Source organism: Trichomonas vaginalis, chromosome V (assembly GCF_026262505.1).
Source record: "Trichomonas vaginalis G3 chromosome V, whole genome shotgun sequence".
Lineage (NCBI taxonomy): Eukaryota > Parabasalia > Trichomonadida > Trichomonadidae > Trichomonas > Trichomonas vaginalis.
This window is the reverse complement of record NC_067207.1, coordinates 16091901-16109975: the sequence shown is the minus strand read 5'-3', so window position 1 is coordinate 16109975 and position 18075 is coordinate 16091901. Positions and strand designations below refer to the sequence as shown.

The window sequence follows — 18075 nt, the reverse complement described above, 5'->3', positions numbered from 1 at the left end:
ACCAGAAGACTTTATTGTTGTGAATGGTAAAAATACTCCTTTGAAGATACTTACTCAGATATACCACCAACAGGTTTTGTTGACTTATTTAATACTTTAAGTACGGTGTAACATGTGCTGCAACTAGAGCAGGTTTCATTATGTTTGGATGTCCGACTGAGTTTACTATAAACGATATGAGCTATAATACAAAACTTATTTCTGGTTTTTACTACCACAGTTTCCTATAACAGGAAAAGGTGTCATACAAGGAATGTCTATTCCATTGACATTAAGCACACCAATTTATATATTGTTTCAAACTTAGGTTCAAATGTTATTCGAATGTCGACAGAAACTATTATGACAAAAGATACTTATGCGTATAAACATACTTCTCTGCTGGTTTGCCTATTGTTCATTCGAATGCAGAATTTTCAACCTTAGTGAACTCAAACACTTTGGCAAGTATAACGTTGACATTAGTTGACGCAAACTTTGTTCCTGTAAAACTTTTATGTCCTATGTATTTGTCAATGACGGCAGAAAGTTTCGAATTGGAAGATGCAACTGGTGAAAGTATTGTATTACAAGAACAACTTCAACAACAAATAGCTCAAGAACAACAAATGCAACAAATGAAACAACAAGTCAAGAATAAAAAAAATATTTTTTTTTATTTTTATAAAAATGTACAGAATAGATGTTTCAGATTTTTATGACTTCCAAGCATTCAGAATATGTGTCCATTTAGAGACTATAACAAAGCAGTCGAGAATTGAAACGTTTAGTCATTTATGTTGACTCTGCCAGAATGTTATGTCATGAAAGAATGGATGTTGTCTTTAACAAACAAGAGCAACAATAGTTCTGAACTTACAACAAACAGAAACGAGGTTGTTAGACTTGCGACGTAAGCGAATTAGTGGGGTTCAGCAACAACCCAATAATTGTTCCTCATAGACCGTAAGGGAAGTAGGGAGTGGAGATTCTTGTTACAACGTGACTATATGTCTATAGCTATATCGGGTCGTAATATGATAATTCGCCTGCTGAAAAGAAAAGAGTAAATTTCTAAGACACTATTGTTGCTCTTGGTTTGTAATAACAACAATCCCATTCTTTCATGACATAAACATTCTGGGGCAGAGTCAACATAAATGACTAAACGTTTCAAATTCTCGACTGCTTTGTTATAGTCTCTAAATGGACACATATTTCTGAATGCTTGGAAGTCATAAAAATCTGAAACATCTATTCTGTACATTTTTAAATAAAAATAAAAAAATATTATTTTTTTATTCTTGACTTTGTTGTTCCATTTGTTGCATTTGTTGTTCTTGAGCTATTTGTTGTTGAAGTTGTTCTTGTAATACAATACTTTCACCAGTTGCATCTTCCAATTCGAAACTTTCTGCCGTCATTGACAAATACATAGGACATAAAAGTTTTACAGGAACAAAGTTTGCGTCAACTAATGTCAACGTTATACTTGCCAAAGTGTTTGAGTTCACTAAGGTTGAAAATTCTGCATTCGAATGAACAATAGGCAAACCAGCAGAGAAAGTATTGTTTATACGCATAAGTATCTTTTGGTCATAATAGTTTCTGTCGACATTCGAATAACACTTTGAACCTAAGTTTGAAAAAATATATAAGATTGGTGTGCTTAATGTCAATGGAATAGACATTCCTTGTATGACACCTTTTCCTGTTATAGGAAACTGTTGGTATAAAACCAGAAATAAGTTTTGTATTATAGCTCATATCGTTTATAGTAAACTCAGTCGGACATCCAAACATAATGAAACCTGCTCTAGTTGCAGCACATGTTACACCTACTTAAAGTATTAAATAAGTCAACAAAACCTGTTGGTGGTATATCTGAGTAAGTATCTTCAAAGGAGTATTTTTTACCATTCACAACAATAAAGTCTTTTGGTGTCAAAAGAGCAAAACAGGCTTTAGTCGTCATTGTGTTTAAGGTTAGTTTACAATATCGTCCTTGAGGACTTTGTAAGTTTGTTGTTATAGAATTATATGACTCAGGGTTTTTAGTCGTAATAGTATAAACCATTATGTCTTCTGCCATTTACTTGCAAAAATAATTTTAATGAAATGTTGTGGTCGTCAAATATTTTTATAACGTCTGGGAAACTATATTTTAAGTTCAACGTTTCACCTCCTTTCATAACGTATATCTTGTCAATGACATTATATGAAACACCACAGCAACAATGTCGGGTTCTATTTCTTTGATGTTTATATCGTCTGCCTCTGTCAAAAGTTTCAATAGTTCTTTCAAATTTCATGAGGTGCAATGACATATGAGTTCACTTTTACAGGGTTGTGTTCGACCAAGTTTAACATTATACTTAAAGCTTGACAAATCTTCTCCTGAGTTTGAAGTTTGTCTTTCAGTTGTTGGTAGTCTTTCGAATATCTGCACAGAACTTAAGTCTCTGCTAACTTCAGGATATGTGGTTGTTTTCTTTTACAGGAACAATTGTTATACCATCTTCGTCTTCGTATGGTTTCCCCACTTCAACATCTCTGTCTTTGACATTGACAACAACACTTTGACTGTTTGTTTGAGTTGGTGAATTTAACTTCACATCTGCCACCGCCATTAAACCTTTTGAAACACTTACGCTTCTATTTTTCGGAAATGACATTTTACTTAGAATAAAAAGATGGACGTATTCGGATATTTTTCGAATTGAAGCAGAACAAAGTTTAACACACAAACAATACAAATACATTGACAGAATATTCTTTACAAAACAATGGAAAATGTTATAGAATAGCAATTTTGCTGAACCAAAATATTTTCATAAGCAGAAAAGTTGGTATAACTGAAATGGTGAAAGTTCTTGAAGCAGACAAAATATAACTTCAAAACTTACGATATTCTAAAGAAAGTTTATAATACAATATTATGTCAAAACTGGCGTACTGTCAATATTTGACGAGAGAAGTCAGTTCAAGAACAACTTACTGACCTGCTGCCAAAATCTGCTCGATGGAAGCTGTCGTTATGCCAATCTGAGGAGCCCCAGCAGGTTTCATCGAACGAATCTTCAAAAGAGCATCTCCGTGAAAAGTGCTATTGGTTTTGTAAATTCTTTGCTTCAATTCATCTGGACCGTCTCTGTCACCAGTATATTGTATTTGAACTGTACCAACAGTTGAAATACCACCCATAAAGTCTTCTGAGTCAGCAAATGGAATGCCAAGCCAAAAGTTTGAACGGTCTCCATTTGTATATTGAGTTTTTTGACCTCCTGTATGAGTCCATACTTTCACATATGGCATAATAGAACTTTGCATTTCAGGGTTAATGTTGTTGTGAAGTTGTTGTTAAAGTTCATAGCATCTAATGTCAAGTTGTATGACCTCATATCCTCAACTGTAGAATATTCTTCTCTTGGATAATATTGCCATCTATGTTTATATGAATTTTAATACCGGGTTGTAGAAACAAGAATAGTCATTTATAGTTCGTCTGAACATACAAACATAGTATCTGCATGTTTCATTGCAGTTGTTAAAGCAATATCTGTTCTTGCACCTGGGTCCATTTTGGTTTCCAACTTCACCTGCAAAGTCTTTGACAGATATTTGGTGTATAGGGAACATAAGTGGAACTGCAATATATTTGGCAGCTAAAGCATTTGAAATATCTGGGTCCAACATATAGACTGCAAGTCTGCTTTCTATTCTCTTGCATTCAAATTTTCGCATGTGAACTTAACTGGGTCCCAAGCAGTTCCAGCAGCATTGAAATAATAGTTTACTTCATTGTTGAAGTTTGAGAAACCAAAGTCTAAGTCAACTTTGTCTTTGCAAAATCGCGAATGACGTTTGATTTGTTCCCTTTACGTCTGTAATAGTGAATGGGTCTTGTGTTGGTGCAATGATAATTTTATTTTTGCTTGGAGTAAGTTCAATAGAAATTTTTCCTGCCCAGTTTGGAAGTATCTTAAAAACCTGAAGATGAGGAAAGATGACAAAGGAACTCTAAGTTTCAGTTTTACTTTGTTACTGCTGCTGCAGTTTGTCCAGAAAGGTTACATAAACTCCTGAAACGTTAGGGTCAAGTCTTCTTATTTTCTCAATAGTTGCATACTGGTCTTTTTTGTTCTCTAGCTTGTGGTTGTACTGAGTTTCTCAAAGCGAACCATTCATAGTTTGCCCATGTTACTGTTTGAACTAAGTCAGAGTTAGAATATATCTTATATCCCATGAAAACTTCTGGAGCATATTGGTATCCGACATAGAAAATTCCATTGCAACCTTTCTTGTCAGACAACTTGGCAGAAGGTTTTATTTCAATGTCTTGTTCCACGTATAAGAATGAGTTGTCAATAGAAATAATATGAAACCTGTCGCAAGCAATATCTACTTGTTGTTGAAGAACCTTCTCCAAACTCACCTACGTTTCCATAAGAAACAGCAGTTGTATATTCTAAAGTTCCAGGAACTATTTCTGACCTTCTAATGGCATTGTCGCATTCGTTATACCATTCGGAAACATTTCCGTTCATGGCATCCAAAACTGTTGGCGTTATATTCTGAGCGGCGTACATTTCATATGGGTAAAAATATAGAATAGTTGGATTTATTGTCATAATAGAACCCACCGACAAGCTTTACTTTCTTCCTGCTGATTTTTAACTCTTCTTTTTCCTTCATTGCCACTACTTTCACTAGATGAAGTTACTTCTTCACTACTTTCACTTTGTTCTACTCTTCTCTTCTTCTTTGGTGTCGCTTTTGGTAACTTGCCCTCTGCTTCAAGTTGTTGCATCTTTGCCTCATGTTCACCTAGTATGTTGTAAATTTCCATGTCCTTTTTGCCTTTGGGCTCTGGTCGCCCATCTCAGGTAACCTATATCCTAGAAAGATTTGTCATAGTTTGTATTTGAGTCTTCGCTTATTGTTTGCAACTCTTTCCTGAGTTTCCGGTTCAAGCTCTTCAAAAAGCTTGTCCATATGGAATAAGCTCGTTTCCAAATATATGTTTTTGTAGCCATTCTGGTTTTCTTTCCATGTAACCAATATTCTTTTGTGAATGGGAAAGCTTTTACCCAAGTTTCAGTCTTGCGTCATTTATTCTTGTAGTTGGTTTTATTTTGTCAGGAACATGTTTTTCAATACTAACATTTCATTTGGTACTGTCCATTTGAGTTTTTCTAAATATTCATCCCTTCTCATTTCATTGTCTGCAAAGTAAGTTTTTATGACATTTTGAAACTTTCGTTTGCAAGTCATGTACAATAGGTTCTCTTCCTTCTCTCTCCCTAACTCTTTTCTAAACTCTTCACCAAATATACCATCTCTATGGTTCTGTGTAGTTCTTTGAGATAAATGTTCTAGAACGTCAGGTGTTATATTTCCATCAGCCATGTTCATTTCATACTGGTCCAAATATCTGCATTGTTCATATCTTTCAATGGCATTAAAGCCGCGCTGAAAATACCAGCTATATCTGGTTCACCATTCACTTCCATTGCGTCTACAACTTCTTGGAATTTGGGTTTGAAGTTTATGAACCACCTATCCGGATTAGCTTTATGACCCCATCTCATTGTAGTTCCATAGTCTGCAGAAACAAAAGTAGGTTTGTTTCCATATTGGTTAGGTTCTGAATGAACTTTAAACAATGTTTCATTTCTATATGTTTTGTTGAAATTTAACCTTTTTATTTCACCGAGTTCAGCCAAAGATTGAACGTTATATGGTCGTAAGTAAAAAGGATTTTGTATTTGCGTACATTTTCTTTCAGTACTTCCATTCTATGCTGATATTTTCATCTGGTGTTGGAGTCTTTTGTATGTCGGAAACATTTTTCGATATTCTTCTACATGTCAGCCGAATTTTTCTTAGACTCTTGGAAAGATTCCATATTCTCCCATACTCTTGTTGAGGGTCAAGATTTTTCGGCTGTTCCAAATCTTCATCTAGTTCTGTGAAGTTAGTTCTCAAAGGAGGACTTGTTCGTTTCCTTCAGGCTCTTTAGCTGTTGTTGCTGAACTATTTCTTCCATGTCTGGTTGTATCTGAACTTCTTCCTGTGAGTTTCTTGTACCTCATCTGCTGGCATTTCATATATTCCGAGACCGTTTTTAACAAGTTCCCTATCTAAGTCATCCGGATCTCATAAACCTTCTTCTTTCGTTCCGTCTCTATTTTTTACGCGTTTCATGAAGAGAGTTGAATTATCATTTAGCTCTGACACAAAATCTCGGAGTAAATCCATCATGTCATTTGGATGATATGCTATTAAATCATATCCCTTAGCGAGCTTGTATTTTCCAGGTTTGAATTATATCCATTTGCTGAACCATAAAGCTAAATAGGTTCGGGTCAGTATTTCCTTCCTTGAACTTTCTAATAGCTCTTTATATCTGTCACTAAAGTCAAGAGTATCTGGGTAACCATAATCTTCCTTAAGCATTTTTAGAATTCTTGGTTTCCTTTTTCTCTACTTCTTTTATGTTTTGCTCTGTTTGTGGTTGTTGTTTGTGCAGGGTTTTGAACTGTTGTTGCTGTGCTGTGTGATGTGTTGTCTGTTGTGTCAGTGTTTTGAACTGTTGTTGTGTGTTTTGAACTGTTGGTTGGTTGTTGTTGTGTCTGGTTTGACTGTTGTTGTTGTGTTGGTTTTGGTGCATGCCTGTGTCTGTGTCCATGTGACGATGTAAATGTTTTAGGTAGTCCTGGTGCAGGTGCTTCTCTTGGAGGGTTTGGTGGTATATAAGTTCCACCAGCTGCACATATGTTCCATCTGCAGCAAAATGTCCTACCTGACTTTTCGTTTTAAGAAAGCATTTACTAGGTCTGTTTTGGTCTGTTGTAACTCTTTTTCTTGACTTTCCACAACAGTTGCTCTAACGCGTCATAGGCACTTTGAACTGCCTGTCTCGTTGCTGCATCTGTTATTTTCGTCATATTTTGTGCTACTTCTCTTAACTCTTGTCGAAACCTTCAGACTTCAGTTTCTTTCCAGATGAGAAGTCGTTCACTAGTTTCACCTTACTATGAAGAGCTTCGAAGGCTTCTTAAAGTCAGCATTCATTAAAGCTTCATTTGAACTGTCTTCATCCGCTTGTATTTTTGTCCTTATTGACCCTATAAGTTGGGCTGCTTTAGCGTTGGCTTGGGCATCTAACCAGTCATTATTAGCTTTTATATATTCTGCGCTTTTCATTGCCTTTTGAATGGCTGCGTGTTATTTTTACTTTCTTGTGCTAAGTTTTCATACTGTACGGTTTGTTTTTGCAACTGTAAAAGTTTTTCTGCCTTTACATTTGCTTCAACTTCTTTTTTATACTCATCGCTATCCATATATGTCTTCAGGCTTTTTGTTTTATCTCTTCATCTTTCAGTACTTTATATTGAGTAGTATGGTTTTTCAAATTTAAACATCTTGTTCCATTTTTGCTACTCTGCTGCTTTTTCTGACACTTTTGCATATTCCTCTGTACTTAGTTCTTTCAGTTGTTCTTCTTTCTTCTTTTTCTCTACGTTTAACTCATTGAGTTTCTTTGTGTGTCTGTCATATTCTAGTTTCTTTTCGTTTTCACTTATTTGTTTCTGTATGTCTATGTTTGACTTTTTGACATCTGTATTTGATTTTTGAGTGAACTCAAATTCATTTGACTTTGAGGGTTATAAGCTGTTCCGTCTGCAGCTCCACCATAGCCTGCCATTTTCGCTAAAAGGTGCCTGTTTTCCAATTATAATGAGAGCAGTTTCATTTTTAGCACTTGGATGTTGTAAGATGTTTTGCAAACCAACATAAGATATACTCATAGACTCTTTCGTTTCCATTGCATATAATTTCTTTGACATGGTCTAACCAAGCTTCTTATAATATTTCTTTCCATTCTACTTGTTCGTATTTATATCCAGTGAAGATAGAATAGAAGTTTGGAGAAGGTGTATAGAACTTTATACCTCGAACTGAAAAATCTTCTAACTTTGACAATAAGATATCCCAAGCATCTAACATCTTCATGCCAACTTGTACAACTTTTATTTTCTTAAGTTTCTGTCTACATTCTTGTTCTGAAACTATTGTCGCTTTAGGTTTGTTAAAGACTACATCCCATTCTTTCATAACATAACATTCTGGGGCAAGAGTCAACATAAATGACTAAACGTTTCAAATTCGACTGCTTTGTTATAGTCTCTAAAATGGACACATATTTCTGAATGCTTGGAAGTCATAAAAATCTGAAACATCTATTCTGTACATTTTTATAAAAATAAAAAAAATATTTTTTTAATTCTTGACTTTGTTGTTGCATTGTTCATTTGTTGTTCTTGAGCTATTTGTTGTTGAAGTTGTTCTTGTAATACAATACTTTCACCAGTTGCATCTTCCAATTCGAAACTTTCTGCCGTCATTGACAAATACATAGGAATAAAAGTTTTACAGGAACAAAGTTTGCGTCAACTAATGTCAACGTTATACTTGCCAAAGTGTTTGAGTTCACTAAGGTTGAAAATTCTGCATTCGAATGAACAATAGGCAAACCAGCAGAGAAAGTATTGTTTATACGCATAAGTATCTTTTGGTCATATAGTTTCTGTCAACATTCGAATAACACTTTGAACCTAAGTTTGAAACAATATATAAGATTGGTGTGCTTAATGTCAATGGAATAGACATTCCTTGTATGACACCTTTTCCTGTTATAGGAAACTGTTGGTAGTAAAAACCAGAAATAAGTTTTGTATTATAGCTCATATCGTTTATAGTAAACTCAGTCGGACATCCAAACATAATGAAAACCTGCTCTAGTTGCAGCACATGTTACACCCGTACTTAAAGTATTAAATAAGTCAACAAAACCTGTTGGTGGTATATCTGAGTAAGTATCTTCAAAGGAGTATTTTTTACCATTCACAACAATAAAGTCTCTGGTGTCAAAAAGAGCAAAACAGGCTTTAGTCGTCATTGTGTTTAAGGTTAGTTTACAATATCGTCCTTGAGGACTTTGTAAGTTTGTTGTTATAGAATTATATGACCAGGGTTTTTAGTCGTAATAGTATATAACCATTATATCTTCTGCCATTTACTTAGCAAATAAATTTTAATGAAATGTTGTGGTCGTCAAATATTTTTATAACGTCTGGGAAACTATATTTTAAGTTCAACGTTTCACCTCCTTTCATAACGTATATCTTGTCAATGAATTATATGAAACACCACAGCAACTAATGTCGGGTTCTATTTCTTTGATGTTTATATCGTCTGCCTCTGTCAAAAGTTTCAATAGTTCTTTCAAAACTTCATGAGGTGCAATGACATATGAGTTCACTTTACAGGGTTGTGTTCGACCAAGTTTAACATTATACTTAAAGCTTGACAAATCTTCTCCTGAGTTTGAAGTTGTCTTTCAGTTGTTGGTAGTCGTTTCGAATATCTGCAACAGACTTAAGTCTCTGCTAACTTCAGGATATGTTTGGTTGTTCTTTTACAGGAACAATTGTTATACCATCTTCGTCTTCGTATGGTTTCCCCACTCAACATCTCTGTCTTTGACATTGACAACAACACTTTGACTGTTTGTTTGAGTTGGTGAATTTAACTTCACATCTGCCACCGCCATTAAACCTTTTGAAACACTCACGCTTCTATTTTTCGAAATGACATTTTACTTAGAATAAAAGATGGACGTATTCGAGTATCTCTTCGAATTGAAGCAGAACAAAGTTACACACACAAACAATACAAATACATTGACAGAATAGTTCTTTATACAAACAATGGTAAATGTTATAGAATAGCAATATTTGCTGAACCTAAATATTTCCATAAAGCAAAGAAAGTTGGTATAACTGAAATGGTGAAAGTTCTTGAAGCAGACAAAAATATAACTTCAAAAATTACAGATATTTCTAAAGGTAAGTTTATCTTACAATATTATGTCAAAACTGGCGTACTGTCAATATTTGACGGAGAGAAGTCAGTTCAAGAACAACTTACTGACTGCTGCCAAAATCTGCTCGATGGAAGCTGTCGTTATGCCAATCTGAGGAGCCCCAGCAGGTTTCATCGAACGAATCTTCAAAAGAGCATCTTCCGTGAAAAGTGCTATTGGTTTTGTAAACTTCTTTGCTCTCAGTTCATCTGGACGTCTCTGTCACCAGTATATTGTATTTGTACAGTACCAACAGTTGAAATACCACCCATAAAGTCTTCTGAGTCAGCAAATGGAATGCCAAGCAAAAGTTTGAACGGTCTCCATTTGTATATTGAGTTTTTTGACCTCCTGTATGAGTCCATACTTTCACATATGGCATAATAGAACTTTGCATTTCAGGGTTAATGTTGTTGTGAAGTTGTTGTTAAAGTTCATAGCATCTAATGTCAAGTTGTATGACCTCATATCCTCAACTGTAGAATATTCTTCTCTTGATAATATTTGCCATCTATGTTTATATGATATTTAATACCGGGGTTGTAGAAACAAGAATAGTCATTTATAGTTCGTCTGAACAGTACAAACATAGTATCTGCATGTTTCATTGCAGTTGTTAAAGCAATATCTGTTCTTGCACCTGGGTCAGCACTTTGGTTTCCAACTTCACCTGCAAAGTCTTTGACAGATATTTGGTGTATAGGGAACATAAGTGGAACTGCAATATATTGGCAGCTAAAGCATTTGAAATATCTGGGTCCAACATATAGACTGCAAGTCTGCTTTCTATTCTCTTGCATTCAAACTTTCGCATGTAAACTTAACTGGGTCCCAAGCAGTTCCAGCAGCATTGAAATAATAGTTTACTTCATTGTTGAAGTTTGAGAAACCAAAGTCTAAGTCAACTTTGTCTTTGCAAAATCGGCAAATGATGTTTGATTTGTTCCCTTTACGTCTGTAATAGTGAATGGGTCTTGTGTTGGTGCAATGACTAAGTTATTTTTGCTTGGAGTAAGTTCAATAGAAATTTTTCCTGCCCAGTTTGGCAAGTATCTTAAAAACCTGAAGATGAGGAAAGATGACAAAGGAACTCTAAGTTTCAGTTTTACTTTGGTTACTGCTGCTGCAGTTTGTCCAGAAAGGTTAACATAAACTCCTGGAACGTTAGGGTCAAGTCTTCTTATTTTCTCAATATTTGCATACTGGTCTGTTTGTTCTCTAGCTTGTGGTTGTACTGAGTTTCTCAAAGCGAACCATTCATAGTTTGCCCATGTTACTGTTTGAACTAAGTCAGAGTTAGAATATATCTTATATCCCATGAAAACTTCTGGAGCATATTGGTATCCGACATAGAAAATTCCATTGCAACCTTTCTTGTCAGACAACTTGGCAGAAGGTTTTATTTCAATGTCTTGTTCCACGTATAAGAATGAGTTGTCAATAGAAATAATATGAAACCTGTCGCAAGCAATATCTACTGTTGTTGAAGAACCTTCTCCAAACTCACCTACGTTTCCATAAGAAACAGCAGTTGTATATTCGTAAGTTCAGGAACTATTTCTGACCTTCTAATGGCATTGTCGCATTCGTTATACCATTCGGAAACATTTCCGTTCATGGCATCCAAAACTGTTGGCGTTATATTCTGAGCGGCGTACATTTCATATGGGTAAAAATATAGAATAGTTGAATTTATGTGTCATAATAGAACCCACTCGTACCAAGCTTTACTTTCTTCCTGACTGAGTTTTTTAACTCTTCTTTTTCCTTCATTGCCACTACTTTCACTAGATGAAGTTACTTCTTCACTATTTTCACTTTGTTCTACTCTTCTCTTCTTCTTTGGTGTCGCTTTTGGTAACTTGCCCTCTGCTTCAAGTTGTAGCATCTTTGCCTCATGTTCACCTAGTATGTTGTAAATTTCCCATGTCCTTTTTGCCTTTGGGCTCTGGTCGCCCATCTCAGGTAACCTATATCCTAGAAAGATTTTGTCAATAGTTTGTATTTGAGTCGTCGCTTATTGTTTGCATGACTCTTTCCTGAGTTTCCGGTTCAAGCCTCTTCAAACAGAGCTTGTCCATATGGAATAAGCTCGTTTCCAAATATATGTTTTTGTAGCCATTCTGGTTTTCTTTCCATGTTACCAATAATATCTTTTGTGAATGGGAAAGCTTTTACCCAACGTTTCAGCTTGCGTCATTTATTTCTGTAGTTGGTTTTATTTTGTCAAGGAACATGTTTTTCAATACTAACATTTCATTTGGTACTGTCCATTTGAGTTTTCTTAAATATTCATCCCTTCTCAGTTCATTGTCTGCAAAGTAAGTTTTTATGACATTTTGTAAACTTTCGTTTGCAAGGTCATGTACAATAGGTTCTCTTCCTTCTATCTCCCTAACTTTCTTTCTAAACTCTTCACCAAATATACCATCTCTATGGTTCTGTGTAGTTCTTTGAGATAAATGTTCTAGAACGTCAGGTGTTATATTTCCATCAGCCATGTTCATTTCATACTGGTCCAAAATATCTGCATGTTTCATATCTTTCAATGGCATTAAAGCCGCGCTGAAAATACCAGCTATATCTGGTTCACCATTCACTTCCATTGCGTCTACAACTTCTTGGAATTGTGGTTGTAAGTTTATGAACCACCTATCCGGATTAGCTTTATGACCCCATCTCATTGTAGTTCCATAGTCTGCAGAAACAAAAGTAGGTTTGTTTCCATATTGGTTAGGTTCTGAATGAACTTTAAACAATGTTTCATTTCTATATGTTTTGGTGAAATTTAACCTTTTATTTTCACCGAGTTCAGCCAAAATTGAACGTTATATGGTCGTAAGTAAAAAGGATTGTTGTATTTGCGTACACTTTCTTTCAGTACTTCCATTCTATGCTGAATATTTTCATCTGATGTTGGAGTCTTTTGTATGTCGGCGAACATTTTTCGATATTCTTCTACTATGTCAGCCGAATTTTTCTTAGACTCTTGGAAAGATTCCATATTCTCCGCATACTCTTGTTGAGGGTCAAGATTTTTCGGCTGTTCCAAATCTTCATCTAGTTCTGTGAAGTTAGTTTCCAAAGGAGGGACTTGTTCGTTTCCTTCAGGCTCTTCTAGCTGTTGTTGCTGAACTATTTCTTCCATGTCTGGTTGTATCTGAACTTCTTCCTGTGGAGTTTCTTGTACCTCATCTGCTGGCATTTCATATATTCCGAGACCGTTTTTAACAAGTTCCCTATCTAAGTCATCCGGACTCATAAACCTTCTTCTTTCGTTCCGTCTCTATTTTTTACGCGTTTCATGAAGAGAGTTGAATTATCATTTAGCTCTGACACCAAATATCTCGGAGTAAATTCAGTCATGTCATTTGGATGATATGCTATTAAATCATATCCCTTAGCGAGCTTGTATTTTCCAGGTTTGAAATTATATCCCATTTGGTGCTGAACCATAAAGCTAAATAGGTTCGGGTCAGTATTTCCTTCCTTGAACTTTCTAATAGCTTCTTTATATCTGTCACTAAAGTCAAGAGTATCTGGGTAACCATAATTTTCCTTAAGCATTTTTAAGAATTCTTGGTTTCCTTGTTTCTCTACTTCTTTTTATGTCTTTGCTCTGTTTGTGGTTGTTGCTGTGGCAGTGTTTTTGAAACTGTTGGTTGTTGTGCAGTGTTTTGAACTGTTGGTTGTGGTGCAGTGTTTTTGAACTGTTGGTTGTGGTGCAGTGTTTTGAACTGTTGGTTGTTGTGTTGGTTGTTGTGTTGGTTTTGGTGCATGCCTGTGTCTGTGTCCATGTGACGATGTAAATGTTTTAGGTAGTCCTGGTGCAGGTGCTTCTCTTGGAGGGTTTGGTGGTATATAAGTTCCACTAGCTAGTATATAAGTTCCACCAGCTGGTATATAATAAGTTCCACCAGCTGGCACATATGTTCCATCTGCAGCATAATGTCCTACCTGACTTTTCGTTCTTAAGAAAGCATTTACTAGGTCTGTTTTGGTCTGTTGTAACTCTTTTTCTTGACTTTCCACAACAGTTGCTCTAACGGCGTCATAGGCACTTTGAACTGCCTGTCTCGTTGCTGCATCTGTTATTTTCGTCATATTTTGTGCTACTTCTCTTAACTCTTTGTCGAAACCTTCAGACTTCAGTTTCTTTCCAGATGAGAAGTCGTTCACTAGTTTCACCTTACTATGAAGAGCTTCGAAGGCGTTCTTAAAGTCAGCATTCATTAAAGCTTCATTTGAACTGTCTTCATCCGCTTGTATTTTTGTCCTTATTGACCCTATAAGTTGGGCTGCTTTGGCGTTGGCTTGGGCATCTAACCAGTCATTATTAGCTTTTATATATTCTGCGCTTTTCATTGCCTTTTGCATGGCTGCGTCGTTATTTTTACTTTCTTGTGCTAAGTTTTCATACTGTACGGTTTGGTTTTGCAACTGTAAAAGTTTTTCTGCCTTTACATTTGCTTCAACTTCTTTTTATACTCATCGCTATCCATATATGTCTTCAGGGCTTTTTGTTTTATCTCTTCATCTTTCAGTACTTTATATTGAGTAGTATGGTTTTTCAAATTTATAACATCTTGTTCCATTTTTGCTACTTCTGCTGCTTTTTCTGACACTTTTTTCGCATATTCCTCTGTACTTAGTTCTTTCAGTTGTTCTTCTTTCTTCTTTTTCTCTACGTTTAACTCATTGAGTTTCTTTGTCTGTCTGTCATATTCTAGTTTCTTTTCGTTTTCACTTATTTGTTTCTGTATGTCTATGTTTGACTTTTTGACATCTGTTATTTGATTTTGAGTGAACTCAAATTCATTTGACTTTGAGGGTTATAAGCTGTTCCGTCTGCAGCTCCACCATAGCCTGCCATTTTTGCTAAAAGTGCCGCTCTTAAACCTCCACTCTGTGCACCAATAACTCGGCTTAAAAGCATAGGGTTGCTTGACATTTGTTGCAACATAGTGGGGTCATTCATCATTTGTTGTTGCAACTGTTGTTGTGGTGTCAGTTTTACTATGGGATGTTTCAATGCTCCCTTCCTCTTACGTATATTCTTACGTAGCTTACGTGGCATTTTAAGTGAAGTAAAAAACGGTTTTTGACAGATGTTTATATGACACTTTTTGTTCAGCACAAAAAACTACTCGGTCAAAGTGTTGTCAGTTTTGTAAAATAACCGTCCTATCTTGTTTTAAAAGGGGGAAGGGCTTCTCAAAGTATACTTCCTTGGAACGCCCGTAACTTTTCCTGTAGCGACGATAGACCCTTACTTGTCCGGACAAAGTTATACTATTTTGAGTGCTCTACAAAAAAGTCAACAGCGACGACTCTCAAAAATTTTTTATGGGCTAGAGGGCGCAACGCGCCTGGAAGCCCTCCGAATAAAAACTTCATTTATACTAAACATCTTCAGGGCTAGAGGGCGCAACGCGCCTGGAAGCCCCACTACCTTTTTTTTTTTTTTTTTTTTTTAAATTCATGTTTATTTTTTTAATTAAAATTGCCGCGCAATTTAAGGTTTTCTATCACTTTTTTGTTAGCCATTTCGGTACGAAACAATTTTTAAATTTTATTATCATTCAAATCTTGATTCGTATATGTAATAAACAGAAATTCATCAAAAGTGACAGCTCTCAATTTTTTGACATTTGTAAATTCTAAATTGAATGAGAAAAATGAAATAATACTAAGCATAATACAATATTCTAGATTTAATTATAATTAGGAAAAAGTTAGTTTTGAGAGTACTTTTCATAGGCATATAGAATGAAATCTTCTGAAAAATAATATCACATAAACTCATATTATTTTCTAATATATAACTATTTTATATAAAAATCAAATTCAATGATCTTAAAAGCGAAGGATAAACCTCAAAATTTACGAATATAATGAGTGGGAATATAATGCTTATCTATCATAAAACCATATGAAATATCAATTTTTGCTTTACGCCTAATTTTTGACGACAATTAGCAAAAAATGTTAAATGTTAACACTCAGTCCATTTGAATATGAAAAATAAAATTGACTTTGATTAAATGTTTTTATTTATCATGCAATTCTTCTTGCGACCAAAGATTTGAATAAAATTTCAAAAAATAAGATAGCTTAAAAATAATATACGGTAGTGTTTACTAATAGATGAATAGTATATAAATTCTATTAAAATGGATTTGATCCAAAAAAATATATAAAATTTGATCATAAATAAAATCGTTTTAAATTACTTCTTCATTTAAATTATAACAATTATTTTTGGTTTTATATATTTTTTGGATCAAATCCATTTTAATAGAATTTATATACTATTCATCTATTAGTAAACACTACCGTATATTATTTTTTAAGCTATCTTTTTTTTTGAAATTTTATTCAAATCTTTGGTCGCAAGAAGAATTGCATGATAAATAAAAACATTTAATCAAAGTCAATTTTATTTTTCATATTCAAATGGACTGAGTGTTAACATTTAACATTTTTTGCTAATTGTCGTCAAAAATTAGGCGTAAAGCAAAAATTGATATTTCATATGGTTTTATGATAGATAAGCATTATATTCCCACTCATTATATTCGTAAATTTTGAGGTTTATCCTTCGCTTTTAAGATCATTGAATTTGATTTTTATATAAAATAGTTATATATTAGAAAATAATATGAGTTTATGTGATATTATTTTTCAGAAGATTTTGTGTTCTTCTTCAAAATTTTACTTTCTTATTAAAAAGAATCGTTACAAAATATACATTTACTTTAATTAATATTTAAAAACGTGCTCTATCAAAAGTTCCAAAAATTCAATATTTTAGCTTTTCTGAGGTGTCACTTTTGATGAATTTCTGTTTACAACAGTATATAATGCAATAAATGTTGGAAAAGTAGGGTATACAATTCTCATTTTTTTTTAAAAAAAATGATATCAGTATAAAAACTATACTGCATCAATACATCATTAAACTTTTAGTCCAACAAATAACGTATAAATTCACTCAAGCATCTTCATTCACAACATCATGTTCAATATCATTAAGAATGGGTTCAGTATCTTGGTTTGCAAATGTTGCTGGCTGGCTGTTTGCAATATTTGCGGAGAAATATGATCTTATTGAAATTATATTTCCTTTTTCTAATAGGAATATAATAAATCCAATAACTGCGAAATATAATAAAGCAAAGAGAGCTATGGAAAATGGAGGTCTTGTGAATTTATTGCAATTGCATTTGAATAATGAATCATCGACTGTATTATTATGAGAATTGAATATAAATGATGTGAGTCCGCATTTATTTGAAATATTCTCATTAATACCAATGGTTTCGAAAGCTATTCCTAGATCATTTGTTATATGATCGTGTATCTGAACAACAAAAGGTAAGCCAGTATAATAATATTCTAGCTGTATTGGCTTTTCACTAAGTGGGGTATAGATGTTATGAGTTGGCAGTATAGTTTTGGAGAATTTTATACCAGAAGAATTAAATGTGAGAGGAGAGAAAAGACATGCTTGTTTCGCATATATCTGCATATTCATATTATTGGAGTAGTTAAGAAAGTAAGATTCTGCGTTACACGTACCTTTTTCTAGATTCCATCCTTTAATAATTTCGAGTTCGTCCCCATAATTAATGATACTTATATTTACATCAGAAAATGCGTAATAATTGTTGGCTTGTGGATTTATATCTGTTGATGTTGTGCGATTTTTGATATTATATTTTGTTTGATTCAGGTTTGAATTGGATAAAATATAAAATTTACTGTTATATGAACTAATTTCGACGGTTTCATGTGGAGGTATTTTGATAATTTGGAATGAGTTTAGAGATAAAGATAAAATTGTATTCATCTAAAGTAAAATGACCAATTATTCAACATTATTACTCTTATATACACAATTATTTTGGTTGAATATAAAACAGGTAAAATTATAATAAAAATACAAACAATTTATTTAAATTTTGAGATTAATAGATTTCTTTTCAATATCACTTAAATTAACACTCAAGAATTCAATGTCTGCTGGTTTCCCTGAAACAAAAGTGATTAACTCATCTTTGATTCGTTGTTGCTTTCTAAGTTTATCAGACAAAGAATACTGTTCAGTTTTGAGGTTTTCCAAGTCATTAATATAATTATCTTCCTTTGCTTGGAATTGCTTT

General features: G+C 34.1%; 1 protein-coding gene and 2 pseudogenes across 3 annotated transcripts, besides 6 other annotated features; all 3 read right to left on the bottom strand.

The window, feature by feature from the left end:
• Nucleotides 1-855: part of a mobile genetic element that runs on past the window's edge.
• Nucleotides 856-4606: 3751 nt separating this feature from the next.
• On the bottom strand, nt 4607-4828 carry TVAGG3_0345890 (protein of unknown function, DUF4106 family; the record flags this gene model as incomplete). Its single annotated transcript, XM_051230903.1, has 1 exon — nt 4607-4828. One exon carries the CDS (start codon nt 4826-4828, stop codon nt 4607-4609), a length of 222 nt encoding a protein of 73 aa, XP_051100633.1.
• Nucleotides 4829-7707: 2879 nt separating this feature from the next.
• Nucleotides 7708-12651: a mobile genetic element.
• On the bottom strand, nt 10716-11570 carry TVAGG3_0345880 (annotated as a pseudogene). Its single transcript has one exon. A coding segment is annotated over exon 1 (855 nt).
• Nucleotides 12652-13781: 1130 nt separating the features above from the next.
• Nucleotides 13782-14729, bottom strand: TVAGG3_0345860 (annotated as a pseudogene). The gene has a single exon. A coding segment is annotated over exon 1 (948 nt).
• A 784-nt stretch (nt 14730-15513) lies between these two features.
• Nucleotides 15514-15550: a mobile genetic element.
• Nucleotides 15514-15550: a terminal%2Cinverted (terminal inverted repeat of Banshee-A3 transposon ID:TVAGG3_0345850).
• A 1178-nt stretch (nt 15551-16728) lies between these two features.
• Nucleotides 16729-16766: a mobile genetic element.
• Nucleotides 16729-16766: a terminal%2Cinverted (terminal inverted repeat of Banshee-A3 transposon ID:TVAGG3_0345840).
• Nucleotides 16767-18075: the final 1309 nt, after the last annotated feature.